Below are 20,865 nucleotides of genomic sequence, written 5' to 3' on the forward strand. Positions count from 1 at the left end.
AAGTTCACTATCTTCAGGCTTTCTGTAATATGCACTTGAGTTTATGTGAAAAGCTTCCTTTTATGTTTTTGTTAAAATAAAAACTAGTGCAGTAATTCCTGAAGTACTCATTTTGGAGGCATTCCCTGTTTTAAGAAGGGGAAAAAGTCGACTTTAAAGCTTTTCTAGATGCAGTTTAATTAAAGGATAATCTATCCAACAAGTCCATTATAGGATTTATTATTCTGGTTTTAAGAATGTCTGATATGTAGGTCATAGAGGTTTGCATGAACAATTCACTATTGATGGATATTTCCTTGTTGATAATTGGATAAAGTGTGTTTGCTTTAAATACCTCCTTCTTTTTTCTTTTTTTCCCCCCCCCTCATCCCCAGATTATTCTGGCTATCCTGGTGTCATGGTTGCTTTGCTTCATCTTTACTGTGACAGACGTCTTTCCACCTGACAGCACAAAGTATGGGTTCTATGCTCGCACAGACGCTAGACAAGGAGTGCTGTTGGTAGCACCCTGGTTTAAGGTTCCTTATCCTTGTGAGTATGTTATAACATGTGTACGTGCTGGGAATTAGACGTATGCTCACAAGCATCCTTTCAGTGTTCCCTGCTAACAATACTGACCATGTCATACCATTGACTTCTGATATGTTTAGACAATCAGAGGGATGGGATTTTAAACTGACCTATAGAAACCAGGAGTTTTAAACCTGGTTATGGCTTTCCCTTTACATACAAAAACAGCACAAGTCGCAGGGTCTCATTCAGAGAGGTGCTGAGCACCGTCAGCTCGCGTTTCCTGGAGTAGGAGTTGAGGACCCTCAGTACCTCACAGGATATAACCAGATAACTATTGCTGTTTAATAACTAACATCTGTTTTTACGTGTTCTCCCACAAAAGAGTAACCTTTGACCAATGGATACGGCAAAGCAACTACTGGGATTCCCGGGAAAGGATGGGTTTAATTTTCCTTAACACGCACTTGCTGATATGCAGTTTGTTGCGCAGCAAGCTGTTACTTTCATATACTCCATTGCTAATAGTACTGTAAGATATAGGTGATGTGGCGGGTGCATATAGCTCCTGTTAAGCTGCTGAAGTCATTGAGAGCTATAGTGAGAACAAATGGATACACGTGTCTCGATTTTAAGCCACCTAAGAGCATCACTTAAATGCACAGGTTTGGGGTTTTTTGTGTTGTTTTCCAAACTGAGCACGTTTCTTCTCATCCACTTCTGATAATTATGATGAAAATTTTCAAATTTGGGAGCCTGAAATTGGGCACTACAATAGAAGTGGCCTGGCTTTCAGAAGGGCTAAACTCCCATTGTTTTCTGTGGGAGTCTGAACAAGTCTGAAAATTAGACCACTTCTGTTTATTGGCTTAAATAATAAAGATAAGTATCAAACTTCAGGCATCAAAATTTGAAATTTGGTGTCTGAACTCCCTTACTCTGTGTGCTAGGTAAATTTCCTGAGCACTGCACAATGTCCAAATGGATGTATTACAGCCTGGTAATTTTAACCGATTAAGTGCTGCAATGTATCTTTCTACTTTTGAAATGTGATAGTGGGCTGGAGAAACAGGATACTTGGGGTGTAAGTGAATTTTACAGTTAAACCATTAGACATTTATTCTTTTGCCGATGGATCTAAAGCTTAAAATTGGTATCGGGGGACTTATCGTCACATTTCTCATTAACACAAATTGCAACCAAATTTAATTGTGCCCCTTTGTGGTGAAAGGAGCAATACCAGAAATGCATAGAAATACTATCATACAGAAATGAGGCACCTGCGTTTTGGTTTTTCATGTGCTTTAGTTCATATTGAATGTTTTAAAGAAGTAGTTTCTGAAGTATGTTCTGTAAAATGTGATGTGAAGCAAATGAAGATTTTTGGTGGGAGATGGGGGGCTGTGAGGAATTGGGTAGTGGTATTATTTTTCAAATCGAAGATGTATTAGACTTCCCTGGGTCACTCAGTAATGTATGCATAACTTAAACTGCTTAATTGGAAGTGTGCCTCTGTCTTTAAAAAAGATGAAACCATCAAGGCAGTGGTTATGAAAATAATGGCAAGATTTTTCTTCTGTCTTAAAATCAGGCTTATTTTAGTATTGTGAAGGTTTGGAGAGATGGGGTGTTGGCATTTGGATAATCACAGCTGGTAGTTTTTGTCTTTTTTTAGATCGTTAGCCCTTGAAGGCAGAGACCAAATGTGCAAAACAAATCATAATTATGTGATTAGCCCACACTGATCTGACTTTCAAGCTGCAGCTCAGATCATTGAGATTTCTCATGAATGTAAACAGTTTGTTTTTAAACATGGCCAAGCCAGTTAAAATGGTTAGAGTCTCTAAAAACTGTAGTGGTTTACATTTAAGCAAGTGTTTTTGCCTCTCATATCTAGTTGAATTAGATAGAGTTTTAATGAATGATCTTCATAGTCAATAGTCATGCAATCTGCAATGGAACCAGTGGTTTTACATCTTAATAACTAAATTATTGTCTTCAGTAGAACAAAAGAGATTTCAGTTTTCTTCTCTTCACAGTTCAGTGGGGGTTGCCAACAATTTCAGCGGCTGGAGTAATAGGAATGCTTAGCGCAGTTGTTGCAAGCATTATAGAATCAATCGGAGATTACTATGCCTGTGCAAGGTTGTCTTGTGCTCCTCCTCCACCTATTCATGCAATAAATAGGTAAGTCACTTGGAAAAGAAATAAGTATAGTATTTTCTGCTGTCATGACTGCTTTGTACTCTGGCTGAGACAGAGTTTTGTTATCAGATGTTTTGGTATCACATTTTATAAGGTGATCAAGTCTAGAACCCAATGATCTGATATCTAAAACATAACTATTTTGAATTGAGCTGCTTTAATGAAAATAATACTCAAAGCCCAATCCTGAACCTGTTGAACTCATTGGAAGTTAGACTTATGGCTTCAGTAGGAGCCGCATTCATGTATATCCTAATATTGTCATTATCATATCGCTGGAATCATTAAAATATTTGGGCTTTAAATTCATTATAAGGAATCAATGTCTGTATCTTGTTAAATGCAACTGAAATTAAATTTTAAGAGTAGAAAGTAATTCTAAACTTTGATTTTTCTACTTCATTGTATTTTTCTAAATTGTTTTATGAATGTAGATATCTGGGATGGGGCAACAAGACCCCACTGCGATTAGTTAGATGTACCTACGTGTTGAAATGTTCAGTGGATCAGAACTTGGGGACAGGGGACCATGATAAGCATCTACTTATTGTGCAGCCATTTAATACATTTTGAAGTGAGAATATTTTAATCTAAATTTTAACTCTTTTCCCTTCATGAATTACAGAGGGATTTTCATTGAGGGTCTTTCCTGTGTTTTGGATGGAGTATTCGGTACTGGTAATGGATCCACGTCGTCTAGCCCTAACATCGGAGTCTTGGGTATCACTAAGGTACATGTTCTACTCTGCTCAGCCAGTAATCAGTTCCCTGAGTATTTCTTGATCTTGTAGTACTCTGCCTCTCACCATTTATATTGTTTCATGACATAACCCTCTACAGGGAAGTAATGCTCTCTTGTATCTTGTTGTGCAAACCATCTGCCACACAATATTTTGAACTTCCTTAATCTGTCTACACTGGGCATTTTCCTGTCAAGGTGTCCATTATGAATAAGAGACCTTAAAACCTTTTCTTCATTTTGTCAAAAGCAGTTAGAAAACCTATTTCCGGAATGTAACATAAGATCAATTCGATCTTCGTGCAAACAAAGTTGATTTTACAGTTTTCAAATTGGTTGGGCTCTAAAGTAAATAGAAATCAATGCTCTGGTATGTATCCTTGCTGTGAGGTAATTCATAACAATGACTAAACATTTTACACACAGTGTAATACAATGCAAACCTTAAGGCCTTGTCTACACTGCGGAGGAGGGGAAGGGAGGGTTGTTTAGCCACCTGTTTAGCAACACTGGTGAAATCCCCTACTGTGCAGCACACCTATACTGGGGGTTTGCCCTGGTGCTGTTTCATTGATGTAGCTACATCAGAGGTTAAAAACCCCATTGTAGGTTTAAATTAAGTAGACACCTGGCATTTGTCCTCAGCTTCTTAGCAGTTTTTAAAGCACCTAAAATGCTTTGGATGCTATATTTCTATATGTGTATTTTGAAAATGCCCTGTGCTTTAGGCTTGTTCAGCAAAGTATGTCAGCATATGCCTAACTTTAAGTAGGTAAGTCGTCCTGTTAGTGGGCCCCCCGCTACAGAAAGGATGTGGACAAATTGGAGAGAGTCCAGCAGAGGGCGACAAAAATGATTAGGGGGCTGGGGCACATGACTTACGAGGAGAGGATGAGGGAACTGGGCTTATTTAGTCTGCAGAAGAGAAGAGTGAGGGGGGATTTGATAGCAGCCTTCAACTACCTGAATGGGGTTCCAAAGAGGATGGAGCTCGGCTGTTCTCAGTGGTGGCAGATGACAAAACAAGGAGCAATGGTCTCAAGTTGCAGTGGAGGAGGTCTAGGTTGCATATTAGGAAAAACTATTTCGCTAGGAGGGTGGTGAAGCACTGTAATGGGTTACCTGGGGAGGTGATGGATTCTCCATCCTTGGAGGTTTTTAAAGGCTGGCTTGACAAAGCCCTGGCTGGGATGATTTAGTTGTTGTTGGACCAGCTTTGAGCAGGGGGTTGGACTAGATGACTTCCTGAGGTCTCTTCCAAACCTAATCTTCTATGATTCTATTATTAGAATTAATGGGGATTGTTCACATGCTTAAGTAGGCACATGCTTTAGTAATTTCCTGATTTGGGACCTTAGAATACATACTGATTTTTTTCAACCTCCATTATTAATATTGTTAAGGATATCCAATTACTAAGAGTAACCATTTGTTATAAATGTGCATATTTTTGTCAAATATTTGGCATAAGTGATTGTGGTGTTTGAACTCAGAAATAAGATCCAGCTTCTTCTAGCAAATGAAAATAGAAGATGTACACAGCATCTACTGGCTCTGTGATGACAGATCACAATATATATTTCATTTACAACAATTGTATTAAATCGTTTTAGTTAAATTCAACATCTAATTTTCAAACTCTTTGGGCAGTACAGAGGGATGGCTTCATTTTCTTACATACACATAACCATTCTGGAGCATCTCTATCCATTTTTTTCTCCACTAAAACAAGTGTATTTGCTTTGGCTGAGAATAGAAATTCTAACAGCGCCATCTGCTGACTGTATCTCTCTTCTTTTTATTATTGAAGGAAATTCCATAGGAAAAAATTAGTGTAAATATTTATAAAAAGATGTTTAATTATAAAAGGTTTATTTTGACCAAATCATCTCAATTTCTACTGCCTAATTCTCATGGGAATTATCGTAAGGCAAAGGTCCAAAGTGGCATGTAAACTTGGTATGGGGTTAAAAACCTAATTGCAGGCAGGTCTACACTCCGGGGGTGCATAAGGGGACGGAGCAAGCAAGAGCATGCCCCCCAATAATTGCCCCGGGGTGGGGGCACACAACGTGCCCCTCCGAAAGTGGTCAATTTTTTTATTCCTGCGCATGCCCATCTACACTAGCGCAGGTGATTTGGCACTCTATGAACTAAAATTGCATAGGGTTCTTTGAGCCTATACTAGTGTAAAATCTGTGGGTGTAAAATATACCCCTGTGCAGAGTGCAGCACGAAGCTCATGCACAGTTTAAGGTCCAATTTTGAGAGCTTAAGTGGCACTTGGATAGGGCATAAGCCTTATGTTAGACCCCTGCTCAGGTGAATTTTACTCTATGGGGAGAATCGAGTGGTGTATCTGACTACAGGGCAAAAGCTTCAGGCATCTTGCACTGCAAACATTCATGATGAAAAGGATATTAAATGTCAATAAGATACTAAGTGTCAAAGGGGTAGCCGTGTTAGTCTGGATCTGTAAAAAGTGACAGAGTCCTGTGGCACCTTATAGACTAACAGACGTATTGTAGCATAAGCTTTCGTGGGTGAATACCCACTTCATCGGATGCATGTAGTGGAAATCTCCAGAGGCAGGTATAAATATGCAGGCAAGAATCAGTCTATTTATACCTGCCTCTGGAGATTTCCACTACATGCATCCGATGAAGTGGGTATTCACCCACGAAAGCTTATGCTCCAATACGTCTGTTAGTCTATAAGGTGCCACAGGACTCTTTGTCGCTTTATATGATACTAATTTGCTGTACGTGGTTTCCACTGGTTTTGAAATAAAAACCTTTTTTGTTCAGTTTGTGTCTAAGTGCCTGGGAACGTGTACTCAGATCTAATTCAGTTCTGAATAAGATGTTTTCAGTAACACACGACTCTCAGTGGGATTCAAATCCCAGTTGAGACTTCATTTGTTTAATGCCTAAAGATTGAATATTTGCATGTCAATTTCCTTTTTACTGGCTGTGGGTGTGGTGGTGATTCAGTTCTTACGCAGTTTTCACGCTCTATCATAAAGTATTCAGTAATGTGAAAAGGATAACAAGTCAGAGGGAAATTAATACTATACAAATAGGGAAATTATTTTTAATCAAGATATTTTGCAGAGTTGTTTGCATTGCTAATCCACTAAATAACTAATGTTGACCAGCGTGGCTTCTCTTTGCAATTGGTCTCTTTCCACATAGCAGGTAACATTGAGAATGATTAAGCAGTGAAGAACATTGTGAAAATATTCTCCTCTACCCACAAAGGCATAATGTGTTTCTTTTTTAAATTCAAATGATACATAATTGCAGCATGAGCTGCCCCTGCTTGTGTCTGACCCTGTTAGCACCCAAGCACTTTGAGAAACTAATTGTTGCTTATGCTGAGTGTCCCTTTTTGGGTGAAGCACCTTGTTAAACCAGTTGGCTCAGTTTAGGGCTCAAGCATTGGAAACAGCCACACATAATAGTGATTTTTGTTACTTATGTTCTGTATGAAGCTTAACATTGCTGAATTCAAAACCTCTAAAAGGTTATGCTGGGAACAAATTTTCAAACCTACCAGAATTGGGTCCTGTGCATACAAATATGTATGTATGTACACCAGGTCTCTCTCTAGTTCAAAACACATTATACTTGTGTATAAACGTACAATACAACATAAAATGTAGAGTAATACTACACTATAGGTTGCATAATTAAAATATAAAAACATTATGGAAATGGAAATACTAAAGTTCCTGCAATATTAGCTGAGCCAAATTCTGTAGCTGCTTAAAAGAGAGATGACTTAAAATCAGTTACATGATTTCAGGCAGGGAAATTACACCTGACTGAAGTGAATGGAGGTGAGGCAAAAATTCACACTGTTGCTGTTACCTGGTGATATGTTTTTCTGCAAGGCTGTGTTAATGTGGTGCCAATGCAAATGTTTACGTTTTGTTCCCATTTGTTATAATCATCTTGGGACACCCAGGTACAATTTGTGTTACATGGTTGATTTTAATTTTTGTAGATGGGACCAAACTACATCAAGGAAACCATGCTGGGCAAGGTTAATGGTTCTATAGTTTCAAAACAGCTTACAGTCTAAATATTAAGCAAAACCAAACCATATTATGTCACAGTTGAAGTACAACTATGTTCCAGCTGTGAAACTCGAGATATTTGTAATACTGTGCAGCCAGTATTTTAAGAAAAGTGGAGGGGGAAATCTAAATGGAAAATTGAAGCAGCTGGTCCTAAAATTGAGATCTCTGCCGTTTTTGTTCCTCTGATGATCCCGTAGGGTGTAGGGTTGGGGGGGGGGGGTGGGGGAGGGGATTGTGCTGTGTGTTTCCCTGGAGAATTCAGAGTCTCCCTTATGTATATTGTCTCAGCCAGAGCAGCTATTGTTGTGCAGGGTTACTTTGCTTTGTTATGTCATGAAGGGCTACAGGAGATTGCTGGGCTCTGTTTGGAGAGAATTTCAAGAAGGATTAGACAATAAAATATAGGTGTTTTTTTTTTTCTAGTATAAAAAGTAAGACATTAAAGTTGGTGTAAATGTGCATTTTTCTGAAGTATTCTGCTTTATTCCTCTCCCATTGTGCTTTGTAGGTTGGAAGTCGTAGGGTTATTCAGTATGGTGCAGCCTTCATGCTCTTACTTGGAATGGTTGGGAAGTTCAGTGCGCTGTTTGCATCCCTGCCTGACCCAGTGCTTGGAGCCCTCTTCTGCACCCTCTTTGGTAAGTGTCTATTTCTCTGCTTCTCTTCATATGCTAGTTGATTGTTTGACAGCCTTTGACCTCAGTGGTGTGTATCTGTGGATGTTAGCTAACCTTTGAACAAAATTATTGAACAAAAAGGCGAGAGTCTAAAAGTTCTTACTTTTGATTGTTTTTGTTTAGGAATGATTACAGCTGTGGGTCTGTCCAACCTCCAATTCATAGATTTAAACTCTTCGCGTAACCTCTTTGTACTTGGATTTTCCATCTTCTTCGGACTTGTCCTTCCAAGTTATCTCAAACAAAATCCACTGGTTACAGGTACGAACTTGTGATTCATTCATGTGAAAATGCTGTACCGAGTGAAACAAGGGCTAGTGATAAATACTTTATTTAAAAAAAAGACATCAGGGCCTTGCCTACAGTAGGATCACTTTGCCAGTATAAGTATATTCAAGTGTAATGTACCAATAATGCAGTCCTAGTGTGGAAGCAGCTTATCGGAGCAAAATTGCACATTTCCTGGCATAACTTATTCCATGTGCAGATTTGCCAGAATAATTAGGGCTATTGCTGGCACAGCTATGTTGGCCAGGGATCACATCCCTGACCACCATAGTTATGCTAACAAAAGTATGTAGTGTAGACCTCGACTTAGAGCCATAAGTAGAGGAGCAGATATGTTCCCAGTACAGAGATCTGATGAGATGGTGAGACCCAAGAAGATTGTTCCAGATGGTGTGGAGATGACTTTCTCACCTCACCTTCTGTGGGTGACATTGGAGAGGGACGCAGGGCCTGGAGAGGACCCATTGCTAGATGGGTGGAAGAAGAGTTGAGAAAAGGGTGCATTTAGAAAGCTAGAGCTAATCTATAAAAGGTTTTAAAAGCACTGGGGAAAACCTTGAACTTGATCTTGAAATGTGGGTATTTGTTTTAACCTTTGACAAGACTCTGGTGCTTTTGTCACTTGCAGATGTATTTTAGTGAGAGAGCGCCTCAAAATTCAGTTTATTTCAGACTTCTTAATGACTGATTTCTTAACTAAACCATGGAGAAGCTGTTTTGATTTCTGTCACCACTGGGATTGACGCAGATATGTAATCTTTTGAAGAAAGCGCCTGAACCAGAACCATTTGTTTTGGTGAAAGATACAAGTCTAAACTCAATTTTAATCATGCTGCTTCAAAAGCAGATTCAGAGGCTAATCTAGCTGTTCATTTTGGCTGAGATTTGTTTTAAGGAAGCAGGGAGAAGTAAATTTAAAGCAATAATAGAGTAATCCTTAATGAAGAACCTTGTAAACTACTTGCCATTCCAAGGAATGATATTAATAGTTGGGCTGTTTTGTCAGCATCATTTTGAAATTTGAAAAAATCTTATATTTTTTATCTTGTAGTTTCTTCATTGCATTAACAAAAGTGTCTCCCATATATTTATTAAAGAAAATGGTGTTCTAAGCAATCTGAAATGAATTCCTTTAGGGTTAGTTTCCTGACTGATTTAAATCCAGACCTGTAGATTCTAAAATGAGTAGGTAAAGCACAGACTTCCCTCAGTCCTACATACTAGACTAGATTAGTGGCAGATACTTCTGTAAACCGTTTGCAAGGACCTAAGCCTCTACTCTTTGCTTATTCAAGCAAGGCTCCCCTTGAGCTCACTGGGACTTTTGCCTGGTTAAGGTACATGAGATCAGGCCCCCAAATAGGGTGTTCACATGTAAAAACTGCAAATCCTGACCTAATTCTTTTTCTAGGAATAGCAGGCATCGATCAAGTATTAAACGTTCTTCTCACTACAGCCATGTTTGTTGGCGGGTGTGTGGCCTTTATTTTGGATAACACCATTCCAGGTCAGTTTTGTGACGACTTGTTGTATTTGAAATTTAAATGGCTTCACTTGCCTTTCTGAATGAGTATTCTCACTGTTAACTGGGGAGGCAGCATGGCTTGGAGATTAGAACACAGAACTGGGATGCTGGAGACCAGAGCTTAATTCTTGGCTTGAATTCACTGACTTGCTGTGGTGCCTGAGACAAATCATTTAACGTCTCTATGCCGAAAGGGCAATGTAAGTTAAAAGATGTACTGATGATTCCGAAATGAAACCAGGGAAAAGAACAGACTGTTGAAGCCACTTCCTTAGTAGAAGATCATATAAGGCCTGATGCTACTTCCATCAAGTCGCCATTGACATAGGGCTGGTCTACACTATGGGGGGGGGAGGGGGGGGAGAGAATCAATCTAAGTTATGCAACTTCAGCTATGTAAATGATGTAGCTGAAGTCGATGTACTTAGATCTACTTACCCCGGTGTCTTCACTGTGGTGTGTCAATGGGAGACACTCTCCCGTCGATTCCCCTTGTGCTTCTCGTTGAGGTGGAGTACCGGAGTCGACGCTAGAGCGATCGGCGGTCGACTTATTGCGTCTATACTAGACAAGATAAATCACCCCCCCTGGATCGATCGCTGCCCGTCGATCTGGCCTGTAGTGTAGACAAGCCCTTAGTGGTGTAGGAGCAACCCTGTACTAGAGGCTCTACCTTTGCAGTGAAGTTCTGTTTTTCCCTCCCGAGAATACTATATGTCTTCCTGGACTGGCTGCTTGTGAAACATGATGTCTTTGAAGTAGAATGAGTTTCCCCCCCATTTTTTTTATTTAACTTCAGGAAGCCCCGAGGAGAGAGGAATCCAGAAATGGAAGAAAGGCGTGGGCAAAGGCAGCAAGTCCCTGGAGGGCATGGAAACATACGATTTGCCCTTTGGCATGAACTTTATCAAAAAGTACAGGTGCTTCAGCTTCTTGCCCATCAGTCCCACCTTCATGGGCTACACGTGGAAAGGCTTCAGGAAAAGCAGTAACTGCAGGAGTTCAGACGAAGACTCTGAGGCTACCGTATAGCCTTGGTGGCAATTATATTATCTCGTTGTAGTAACAGATGTATTTGCAGTTTCTTGCTGATTAAGAAGCATTAAAATATATGTTTTGTATATCTGCATTTAAATTCTGGAACCAGAGCTGAGACAGATTTAAAAAAAAAAGCTTTCCTGTTGTGGATGGTGATGGCTCTATATAGTGTGTCTGGTTGCCTAATTGGTTACCGATCTGGGTAAAATTTAAGTGCCCGAGTCCCATTTTCAGAACAGGTTTAGGTCCCTAAGTGCCTAACTCACTTTTGAAAATGGAACTTCGACTCCTAAATTACTTAGGTGCTTTTGAAAATCTTATCCTCTGATTATTTTATTTAAATCATCGGTGCTGGTGTTTTCAGCACTTCCACTGCTGGCAGAGTTAGTTGCACCAGAAAATTTGAATCCGTGTGTGAAATGAGTAAATACCATTTTATTCACTTGTAAAACACAGACACCAATATCAAGTCAGTTGTATTTTTTTCCAATTATAGCTCATACATTCCATATTTTTTCCACACAGCCACCTGTAAATCAGACATTATATTGTTGTGGCTAATGGTTATATCACTAGAATATCTTCCCAATCATTGACCGTGCATTCAGAGATTTCCAGACAACTGTTTCCTTACTAAATTACGCCAGATAAAAGCACTGATGGACCCATGTGATCTACTACTGTGCAAGAATCACTTCGATATCTTTTAGATATGTTGCTCTTGTCTACCTGGCAGCTTGCCACCTAACTGGTGCCTGAGTCCAAGTTCTCTTTAAGGGAAGTGTCAACTTTATTTTTACTTGGATAGGGAACTATTTAACTTCAAGACTGTTACATGTTGCTAGCCCAACAGCTTTTATCATTACAATACAGTGCATATATCCACTTAATCACAGACTCTTCCTGAATGAAAATGTGAATTTGTCTAAGCAGCCCCATATATGTAGAAATCAACAGGGCAAAATACTAGCATTTGGTTATTCTGACTTGTACCTAATTTTCTTCATCCTGCTCAGACTCTCTCTGTCTGACTAGCGCTGCCTGAGTAAGTGTGGCCTATGTATATGTTTCCTTTTTTCCCTCCTCTAGGGACTAACACAGCAGCTCTTTGTTTTTACAAGTGGATTTTTTAAATAGCAGAGACACTACATTTGGCATCATCATCCACTGGATGGTTTTAACGGGTATTGGGCCCAGTGACGGTGCCATTCAGATATTTTTTTCTGGAATAGCCTCAGCTCTGATGTTATGTGGATGTTAATGCTCATCATGCATTCATAATTATAAGGTTTTATTCATGTTTAATGTTCTTACTATTGCAAGTTAGTTTTAGACGTCAGTGTTTCGGTGTGGCCCCAAAAAGCATTTTTAAGCTGTGGAGATCATCAGGGAAGTGTAGTGTAATGTACTCTTAAGGCCAGTATGCTCTACGATGCTTGCGTTTTGTATCTCTGGATAAAAAATAAAGGTAGATACTGTAATTCACTAATATATTTATCAAAGTTGACTACTGGACAAGAGCAGTAAATTTTGTTATTGAAGCATGGAAGGGCTGGGGTGGGGGAGGGGAAGAAAATTGCTTAATGGATCAGTATTGAATAGTGCAGAGTCAAAATGATTCCATTGATATAGTTTTCAGCATGTCATGGCTGTTTATGCAACATATTTTTATACAACTTTTTCCATAACAAACCATGTATTTGTTCTTGCTCCCAGGAACTTTCAGTAGTTTGCAGTTGTGGTGTCAATTGGACTTTGTTGAAAGCCAGTCAGAAGAATTATTGTGTAATAGACAAGGTTATGTTACCTGTAGTGCAAAGCTGCTCTTCTATTTTCTATTTTGCTCTACAGGCAATGAGAGGGGTTACAGAAATTACCCGTCTCCTTAGGAACGGATTTGGCCAAGAGCATTGATCAGTAACACTAAGCTTCTAAATTTTCCACCTTTTATTTTATGTGCAACCAAAGATGTGAGGGAGTTTCAATTAAAAAGAGAAAAGCCACTTGTTTGAGGTGGTTATAATCATGTAAAATGCCAAAGCTGGTTCATTTATAAATGTGGGGTCAGGGAGGCAAAAGTTTGAATTAAAGATGATGCCACTCCTTAAAAGCAGACTTCTAATAGTACATTTTGCTCTGTGGACTCAGCAGCGAGTGTCATGTTTGAGGCTTGTCTGATCTTTTCCCAAAAGAGTGTGTTAATGTAAGGCAGTGGAAAGAAACTAAAATCTTACAACAACTTTAGGAACCATTTGGCTACCTTACAAGATTGCTGGCAGAACGACTTGCATGTTAACCCTGTAATGCCAGGCAGCTTGTGCATTCTTGTATTAGCATGACACATCATGCAGTAGCAGACAACACAATGGGAAATCCTGACTTGAAAATTAAATAGATTTTTTTCCTACAAGATCTTACTTTGGATGAAGTAAAGCGCTTCTGCACGCACACACAGAAATGGCCTCTTTAACATGTTTGAAAGAACAACCACTTTAAATAGTCTTTAGGTGCTGCATGGTAGTTTGAATCAAATAACAGTTCAACCATCATTCTGAGGATTTGTTTTTCTGAGATACAATACCATTCTTGACAGAAGAAAGTACATTGGATTATGGAAAGCCAGAGCCTCCTCCATCTAAAATCTTATAGTTAGATTATTTCCTGGTCCTACCACACTGATTCCATTGACTGGGTGAGAGAAGTTTAGCAAAATATATACTGGAGGATCACAATGTTTAGCTGACATGCTTTGCTTTTCTAGCCACCTTGAAAACTAGTATTTAATGTGGTTGAGCAGTCCATTTTGCAACCAAAATCCTGAAACATTTAACTTCTGAGAGAGGTGACTTCTTGAATCCTCTTCTTTTAAGAAAGCTAATGGTTAAAGTTGAGCCTTAATTTTGCAAGGACAACCAGAAGAGAGCTGATGAAACACTGCTTATAGCAAAATGTTTTAACAAAATCACTGGTAGTACATTTAACATCTGATGTTAACTGCAGCACCCAGAATGTTAGATGTCTCTTTGTGTATATCTCAGATAAGAGTGGGGAAAAACCTCATGTGCACAGTTTTGCCTTGGGAAGAGAAATCCCCCTTCCTTCTGTGCGTCTGTTTCTGAGAGGAATCTACAATTGCCAATCAAATACTAAGTGCAGATTTTTAATACCCTTGTTTATGGTAGGAGAGTCCACACCCCTGAGAAAACAAAACACTTAAAATTTGAATTTTGGTTAGAATGGTGTTGAAATGCTGTTAACTTCAGGTGATGCAAAGTTTACCACATGAGGTGCTGCAGGCAGATGTGTTGCAGAGTTTTGCTCTAATTTTGAAAAACAGTTGGATACTTTAAAAGTTTCTTGTTTACGTTTATATTTAAAGGGGTAAGTTGGTGCAGGAGATGGGAATAGAAATATGGTTGTTATTGCAATACTATGTTTTTGCTGTATATGTAATTGCCTTTCTAATTGATAAATCAGACAATAGTGTATAAAGAAGACAACACCTACTAAAAGGACTAGAAAAAGATGAGGTGTTTCAACTAGATTTAAATATAGAATGGCAAATATTCATGGCAAAATATCATTTTGTCATATCAAAGGTGTATAACTATATTCAAAGCAAAATAGCTTTGGGGCTTTTGTAGCCAACCTTTTATTGTATTGATCTTTTTGGTTAAATTAAGAGCTCTTGCTAACAAATTTTCTAAATAGAACATTGACAAATTATGCATCTTCAAAATTACGTTTCATAGCAAATTTACCTCTATGACTGACTAATGTCATCTTAGGATGTGTTGACTGACTAGCTTGATCAGTAACCTATTGGGGAAAACATTACTACTTGGGATTTGCTTTACACCTTTTAATACTGACTTTCAATATGGCAACTTGGTCTGTACATGAATATTGCAGTATTTTATTTCCATATATTAAAAATAACATTTCCACTCAGGATAATTTTCACAGGTTTCCTGGGAGGGAGTGGTATGATTGTCATGACAATGTCATGTGATGATAGAATTTCTTCATTGACGAATCTATAGTAGTTGTGTATACTTTATTTACCCGTGTTTGTTATTCCTGAAAACTGAAGGATTTCTTATTGTTCACCTCCCTACTGAAATATCGTTACTTGCAAAGTAGAATCAACACTTACAAATTGAAATCCTTGGTACTATTTATACCGCAAGAGGTGTCAGTCAGGTGAGAACAATCCGTTATGACAATGCCTTCATACCAAAACAGTGTCTCAAATATTCAGTAGGTTAATATCACTTATGGTATAAACAGCACTGCAGGCACATGTGGTTTACAAATAGCCAACATCTGATGGTTTAAGTTAGCCATTGGATGTTTGCATACAATCCAAAGCAGCTTGTGCTAACATAATTGAGATCTGAATAAAAATGCCTGATGGACCAGCACAACCTAACTTTATTTTTTGTAAGTGGCCTTCTCAAACCAAAAAATATCACTTTTTCCTCTCCAGAAAATCTTCCAGTAGTTTGTTTCCCATTTGGTGCATGTCTTGTAGGACTTCTTGCTCAAGCTTATGTTAACCTTCCTGGACGTGGGATAACAAATATTGCATGTCCACCTCTTTATATAGCTGTTTATAATACTGGAGGAGGCCACACGCTTGCCAGTATTTAGCTTTCCACCCATGAGTCTTCTATACAACATAGTGTTGGGCTGCTTTAAGTGTTGGGGATTCATATTTAGCAACATCCAAACCATTCCTGTCAGGTTACAATTTGATTGTGACTGTGCATTGTCAGCGGTATTTATTAATATCAAAGATGTATTTAGACTTGCCTCCTGTGTTATCTGGCATTTATTGTGACATCTTGCTGCCAGTCCAAATTATTGTACTTTGTCTGTTTATAACAACCTTTGGCATAACAAACTATTGACTGTTCTTAGACAGTGGGGATAAATATTTTTCCATGAGGTTTTTTTTTGTGTGTGTGTGTGACTGACTTTAGCTGTAAACATTTTTATTTTGTTACATACCAAGGGTTTTCTGTTTGTTTTTTTATTTTTTGAGACATGTAATTCTTTTATGGAGTTTTCGTATTTTGTTTTTCTAACATGGCTTCATTAAACGTTTAAATATTTAAAAAATATGTAATATTTGGACCAGATGTTGTGAATAATAGTAGATAAAGCTATTTTATTCTGTATTTTTAAAGCCTTTCAGTATAAATAAACGCTGACATAGATGCAACTCGGCAGTTTGTTGGTAGTACTCATTTTTCAAGAAATATGGAACTTGCACAAAGAGAAGCAGTGGCTTATTTATAATTTGTATTTACAGCAATGTCTTGAATCTTCCAGTTGAGATTGGAGCTCTGCTATGCTACGTGCTCTACAAATACATAGAGGCAGCCCGTAGGCTTACAATCTAAATAGACAAGATAGGCAAAGGGTGGGAAGGAAAACAAGCACACAGATTGATCACAGAGCAGGTCATTAGGAGAGCTTGGAACAGAGGCCCTCTTCTGGTTCCCAGTCCAGTACCCTGTCCGCTAGACCACAGTGTGTTCCTTTAATTCAATTTAAGGGACCAATGAACAGATTAATATTAAGATCCTAAGGGAATGTGTTTATTTTCCTTTTTTACTCCCTACCAGCGTATGAATAGACCAAATAGCTGTTCCAGGGCTTTTGTGCTATTTTCGCTACTATTTTTGAATGGCTTTTGAAAACAGCAGACGTGATGCATTACAGCTGCCAGAAATCAGACCAGTATGCTGCTTCCTAGCCTACACAAAGAGGAGTATGTGGTTGACAGTTTTTATTAGACAAGCTATTCCTTAGAACAAAGTTGTTAAAATACAAATAATTGCACAATATGTACTGGTGTTGTGTGTGTGTGTGTGTGTGTGTGTATGTATGTATGTATGTATGTATGTATGTATGTATGTGTATATATATATATATATATATATATGCACATTTGGTTCTTTGGGGGGAGGAGGGTAGACATACCCTCTTAAAACCAAACCTCCAATCACCACTTTGAATATTGTATTCTAAACTATACAGGATGCTGGTTCTTCAGCCTGGACTTTTGATTATAGAATTTACTACTATTGCACTCAAAAGTGTGCACTCTCCTAACCTGATTCAGTCAGTTGCTATTACAAGAATTGGATACCTCTTGTCAGGGCGTTTGCGAGGCATGAATAAAAAGGAGGAAGTATCTGAATGAGAAAAGCTCAAGCCAGCTCGTTAAACTTGGACCCTATTGAGGGAGGAACACAGTCAGTTGAGTTTCACAACTGTCAATCTGAATATGTAAAGAACTCTCTCTCGTCAGGCATGTTCCAGGAAATCAGTTTTTAAAAGAAATCTGTCTTCAGTAAAAAGAATGAATCACAAAAAAATCCATCTTTATGCTATTGAGTTTTGATCCACCAGTGTACCGAGCATCATGGCCATAAAGTGTTGAAGCCTGTTACAAAATGGCAATGTTTGCGCAGTTCAGTCTATGCGTCAGTTTAGCCGCACTATCTGCTTTCAGGCAGAAACTAAGGCGGAGTTGTGCATCTGATCTGTTCAGGAGCAAATCAAAGGGGGAGGCTCCTCGCTGAGCCATTAGAAGGTGTTGGGAGGCACATGCCCAAGGGTACTCTTGGCTAATTTCAGCGATTTGTATCCCCTGTTGGCTGCTGTTAGATTAACAATGTCAGGTGTGTAAAAAGATGCCTATCCTGGAAGCTTCTGCACCTCTGCTACACTTGCTCTGTCATTGTCCTGTCTCAGTGGATTAGTTGTTCACACCATGTCCTTTTTCATATCAATACAATCCAGAGTCTTTCCCCCTGCCAAGATCCAGCAGATGCAGGACCTTGGACAGCTGCTAATTGGGAAGTCAGGATCAAAGGAATTTCCCCCTCTGCACTGCACCTTTTTAACTCCTGCTGGAGAATGTGGGATGATGTGCTCTAGGAATTACATTGAGGGAGTTCTGTGGCCCCTGTTATACAGTAGGTCAGAAGAGTTGATCACAACGGTCCCTTCTGGGCTTGGAATCTATGATGCTGTCCACATTAATTCCAGGAAAGTGGAGAGAGCCTCCGAGCCCACATCAGCAGAGTTTACCATTGAAGCGGCTGCATTTTTCCTTGGTGTGTTCCTCTGATTCTGACATCTGAGTGACAATAAAAGAGTCCTTAATAGAAGGCAGTGCCAGTTGCCCTTTCCCGCCATTGATTAAATCCCACTGAACAGAAGGGTTAGACTAGCTTGCTTATGAAAATTAATGACAATAATACATTTATGAGGGAAGACGCATGGCCTCTCGAGTAGTTAAAATGCAGGGCTGGGTGTCAGGAGGCCTGGCTTTTATTCCTTTGCCACTGACCCACTGAGTAACCATGGGAAAGTTATTTAGGGCTTGATTGTCAGAGGTGCTGAAGACAAAGGGAGCTGCTCATGCACATCTGAAAATCAGACATTTAATTTCCATTTCCAGGGAGAGACCTTCCCTTGGTTGCAGGGACTGAGCTAGCCACGGCTTGCACGGTGTCCGGTAAACACGCTGAGCCCTGCGGAGAGACGCTGCAAGGTACATCTACATACACAAAGCAGATCATCGTCGCCAGGGGCTCATTGGTTGTGTCTGCCTGTGACAATGGGGCAGCAAAGAGGAAGGGTGAAGGGAGTTTGCTACATGTCATGTACAGACCAGTGGTGCCCCCAATTCAGTGACAGTGTAAGTTGCTGGAAGAGCACCTGGCTCATTCCCATCAGTGCTGCAACACTTAAATGTGTAAGCAGATGATGGTGGTGCAACCTGGTTTCCCGAAACAGTAGCTGTTTTAGTGCGGAGGGGGCCCGAATGAATGCTAGAGACTTGAGTTGGTCATTCTGTTTCATGGAGGAGTTTGAAATTTGTTTTGGTTCGGAACAAAAATCAAAAATTTCAGAATTCTCTGAGAGAATTATTGTTCGCTCTACTGGGAGCCCTGGGTCTGGGGCAGCCTGCTCGGGGCACCGTGCTGGAGCAAGGAGCCCAGGCTGCCAGAGATCTGTGACCTTGGAAACTGGGCCTCCAGGTTCCCAACAGCCCACTGAGTGGGCTGCCAAGGATCCAGGCGGGTGAGCTGGCAGGAATCCAGGTAGAACGTCATCAAAATTGACTCAGTCCCACAGAACACTTTGATTCTGACAAACCAGCAACTCTGATGGGGTGAAAAAAAACCCGTAATCCAAACATCACCGTCCAGCGCTACTAGAGATCACAATGCTTGGCTGTTGGAGGTGGTTTAAAAAAAAAAAATCCTGAAACTTGTTTTTGGAAAATGTTCTGGGTTTTCTTTTTCGTTCTTTCTGCCTTTAAAAAAAAAATTCACACTTTTAGAAATAAAAAAATTTCATCCAAGTAGAGTTGGTTTTAAAAAAAAGTTATGTTGAGAATTTTATTGGCTTTTTCCAATTTTCTACAAAATGGTTTGGAAATTAAAAAAAAAATTACACTCATTGAGCGCAAAGCGCTTTACGAAGGAGCAGGAATCATTAGCCCCATTTTACAGCTGGGGAAACTGAACAATAGGAAGGCTAAGTGACTCGGATGAGGCTGCACCATGAGTCAGGAGTAAGGCCTGGAATAGAACCTGTGCTCCCTATGGTTGAAAATGGAGTGTCTCTTCTTCCTCATAGAGATTAAAAAAATGAACATTTGACTTCCTCATAGAAGATGCTTTATTTAATAGTGAGATTAAAGGGATTTGCTTGGAGATCTGTTGTAAGCTTCATTTTAATCAACACTCCCCCCGAATATTTTACTGGTATGGTCCTGCTGGTCAGTTTCCCCCAGTAGACAAGCCCTGAGTGTAAGGAGAGGATTTCTCTCTGTAGATGTCCACATCAAGAAATCAAATTGGCTCCTGTGGGTGTAAGCAGAGGCACTGCTGGATATTTTAACCTCCCATATTACTACAGCTGAGTGTCAGTGTCTGAACACAGCTTTGCTGATACATTCATTCAGTGACTGGTGATTTTGTGAGTGTGGTTTAGCTTTGCCCTCCGCTCCCGAAGCTGAAAAATACAAGAGAAACTCTTCTGAGTGACACAGCCTGGTACCAGCTTATACTGTTCACCACAGTTTAATCAGCTTTTCTGTTCATATTTAGAACCATAACACTAGAACCTTAATGCCCAAATACAGCATCAGCGATTATTTTAGTTTCATCCATAGCATTGACCATAATATATTGAGACATCGGCCCTGTGGGACAACAGGCCTAAGTTAATTTCCTAGTAATTAGATATTTGAGATGGCTGATGTCTCAATATATTATTGAGCTTTAATACTTTGAACTTATAGAACAGGTTTCATCTGACGCTCGCACAGTGTATTGCAAACATTAAGTTAACATAAACCCTTCTATGGTACTCTGTTAACAGATGCCGAAACTGAGAGACAGAGGTTAAAGCTAGGTACCCACATCCAGATAGAGGCATGTCAGGGTATGTCTACCCTGCACATTAAGCTTGGCGCTGTGGGACCCAGGCTTGTGGACTCAATGTTTCCAAGCCCGCGCTTGAGCGTCTACACCGCATTGTAAACCTGAGTTTACAATTGCCAGCCCTGGGTCTCCCACTGTGCACTATACAGACCTGCTGACTTGGGTCTGTGGCTTGAGCTGCATCCACACTGCAGCATGACAGGGCTTGAACCTGCATCACAGCGGGAATAGGGCTCTGGGCAGCATTGCCAACTCTTGCAATTGTATTGCAAGTCTCACATTATTCCGCCTTTCTCTTAAAGCCCCAGCTCCTGGAGGCAAGT

The 20,865-nt window shown here is 39.7% G+C and overlaps 1 protein-coding gene across 2 annotated transcripts in view; it reads left to right on the top strand.

The window, feature by feature from the left end:
• Nucleotides 1-15,909, top strand: part of SLC23A2 (solute carrier family 23 member 2) — a 99,633-nt gene extending 83,724 nt beyond the window's left edge. For both annotated transcript variants that reach the window (XM_026657756.2, XM_024197208.3), the window contains 7 exons: nt 375-531; nt 2,550-2,697; nt 3,341-3,446; nt 8,047-8,176; nt 8,339-8,476; nt 9,915-10,010; nt 10,828-15,909. In XM_026657756.2, coding sequence (XP_026513541.1) covers nt 375-531; nt 2,550-2,697; nt 3,341-3,446; nt 8,047-8,176; nt 8,339-8,476; nt 9,915-10,010; nt 10,828-11,060 — 1,008 coding nt within the window. In that variant the 3' untranslated portion in view covers nt 11,061-15,909. The remainder of the gene's footprint in view (nt 1-374; nt 532-2,549; nt 2,698-3,340; nt 3,447-8,046; nt 8,177-8,338; nt 8,477-9,914; nt 10,011-10,827) is intronic.
• Nucleotides 15,910-20,865: the final 4,956 nt, after the last annotated feature.

Source organism: Terrapene carolina, unplaced genomic scaffold (assembly GCF_002925995.2).
Source record: "Terrapene carolina triunguis isolate 2854851 unplaced genomic scaffold, T_m_triunguis-2.0 Scaffold53, whole genome shotgun sequence".
In the NCBI taxonomy this organism is placed as follows: Eukaryota; Metazoa; Chordata; order Testudines; family Emydidae; genus Terrapene; species Terrapene triunguis.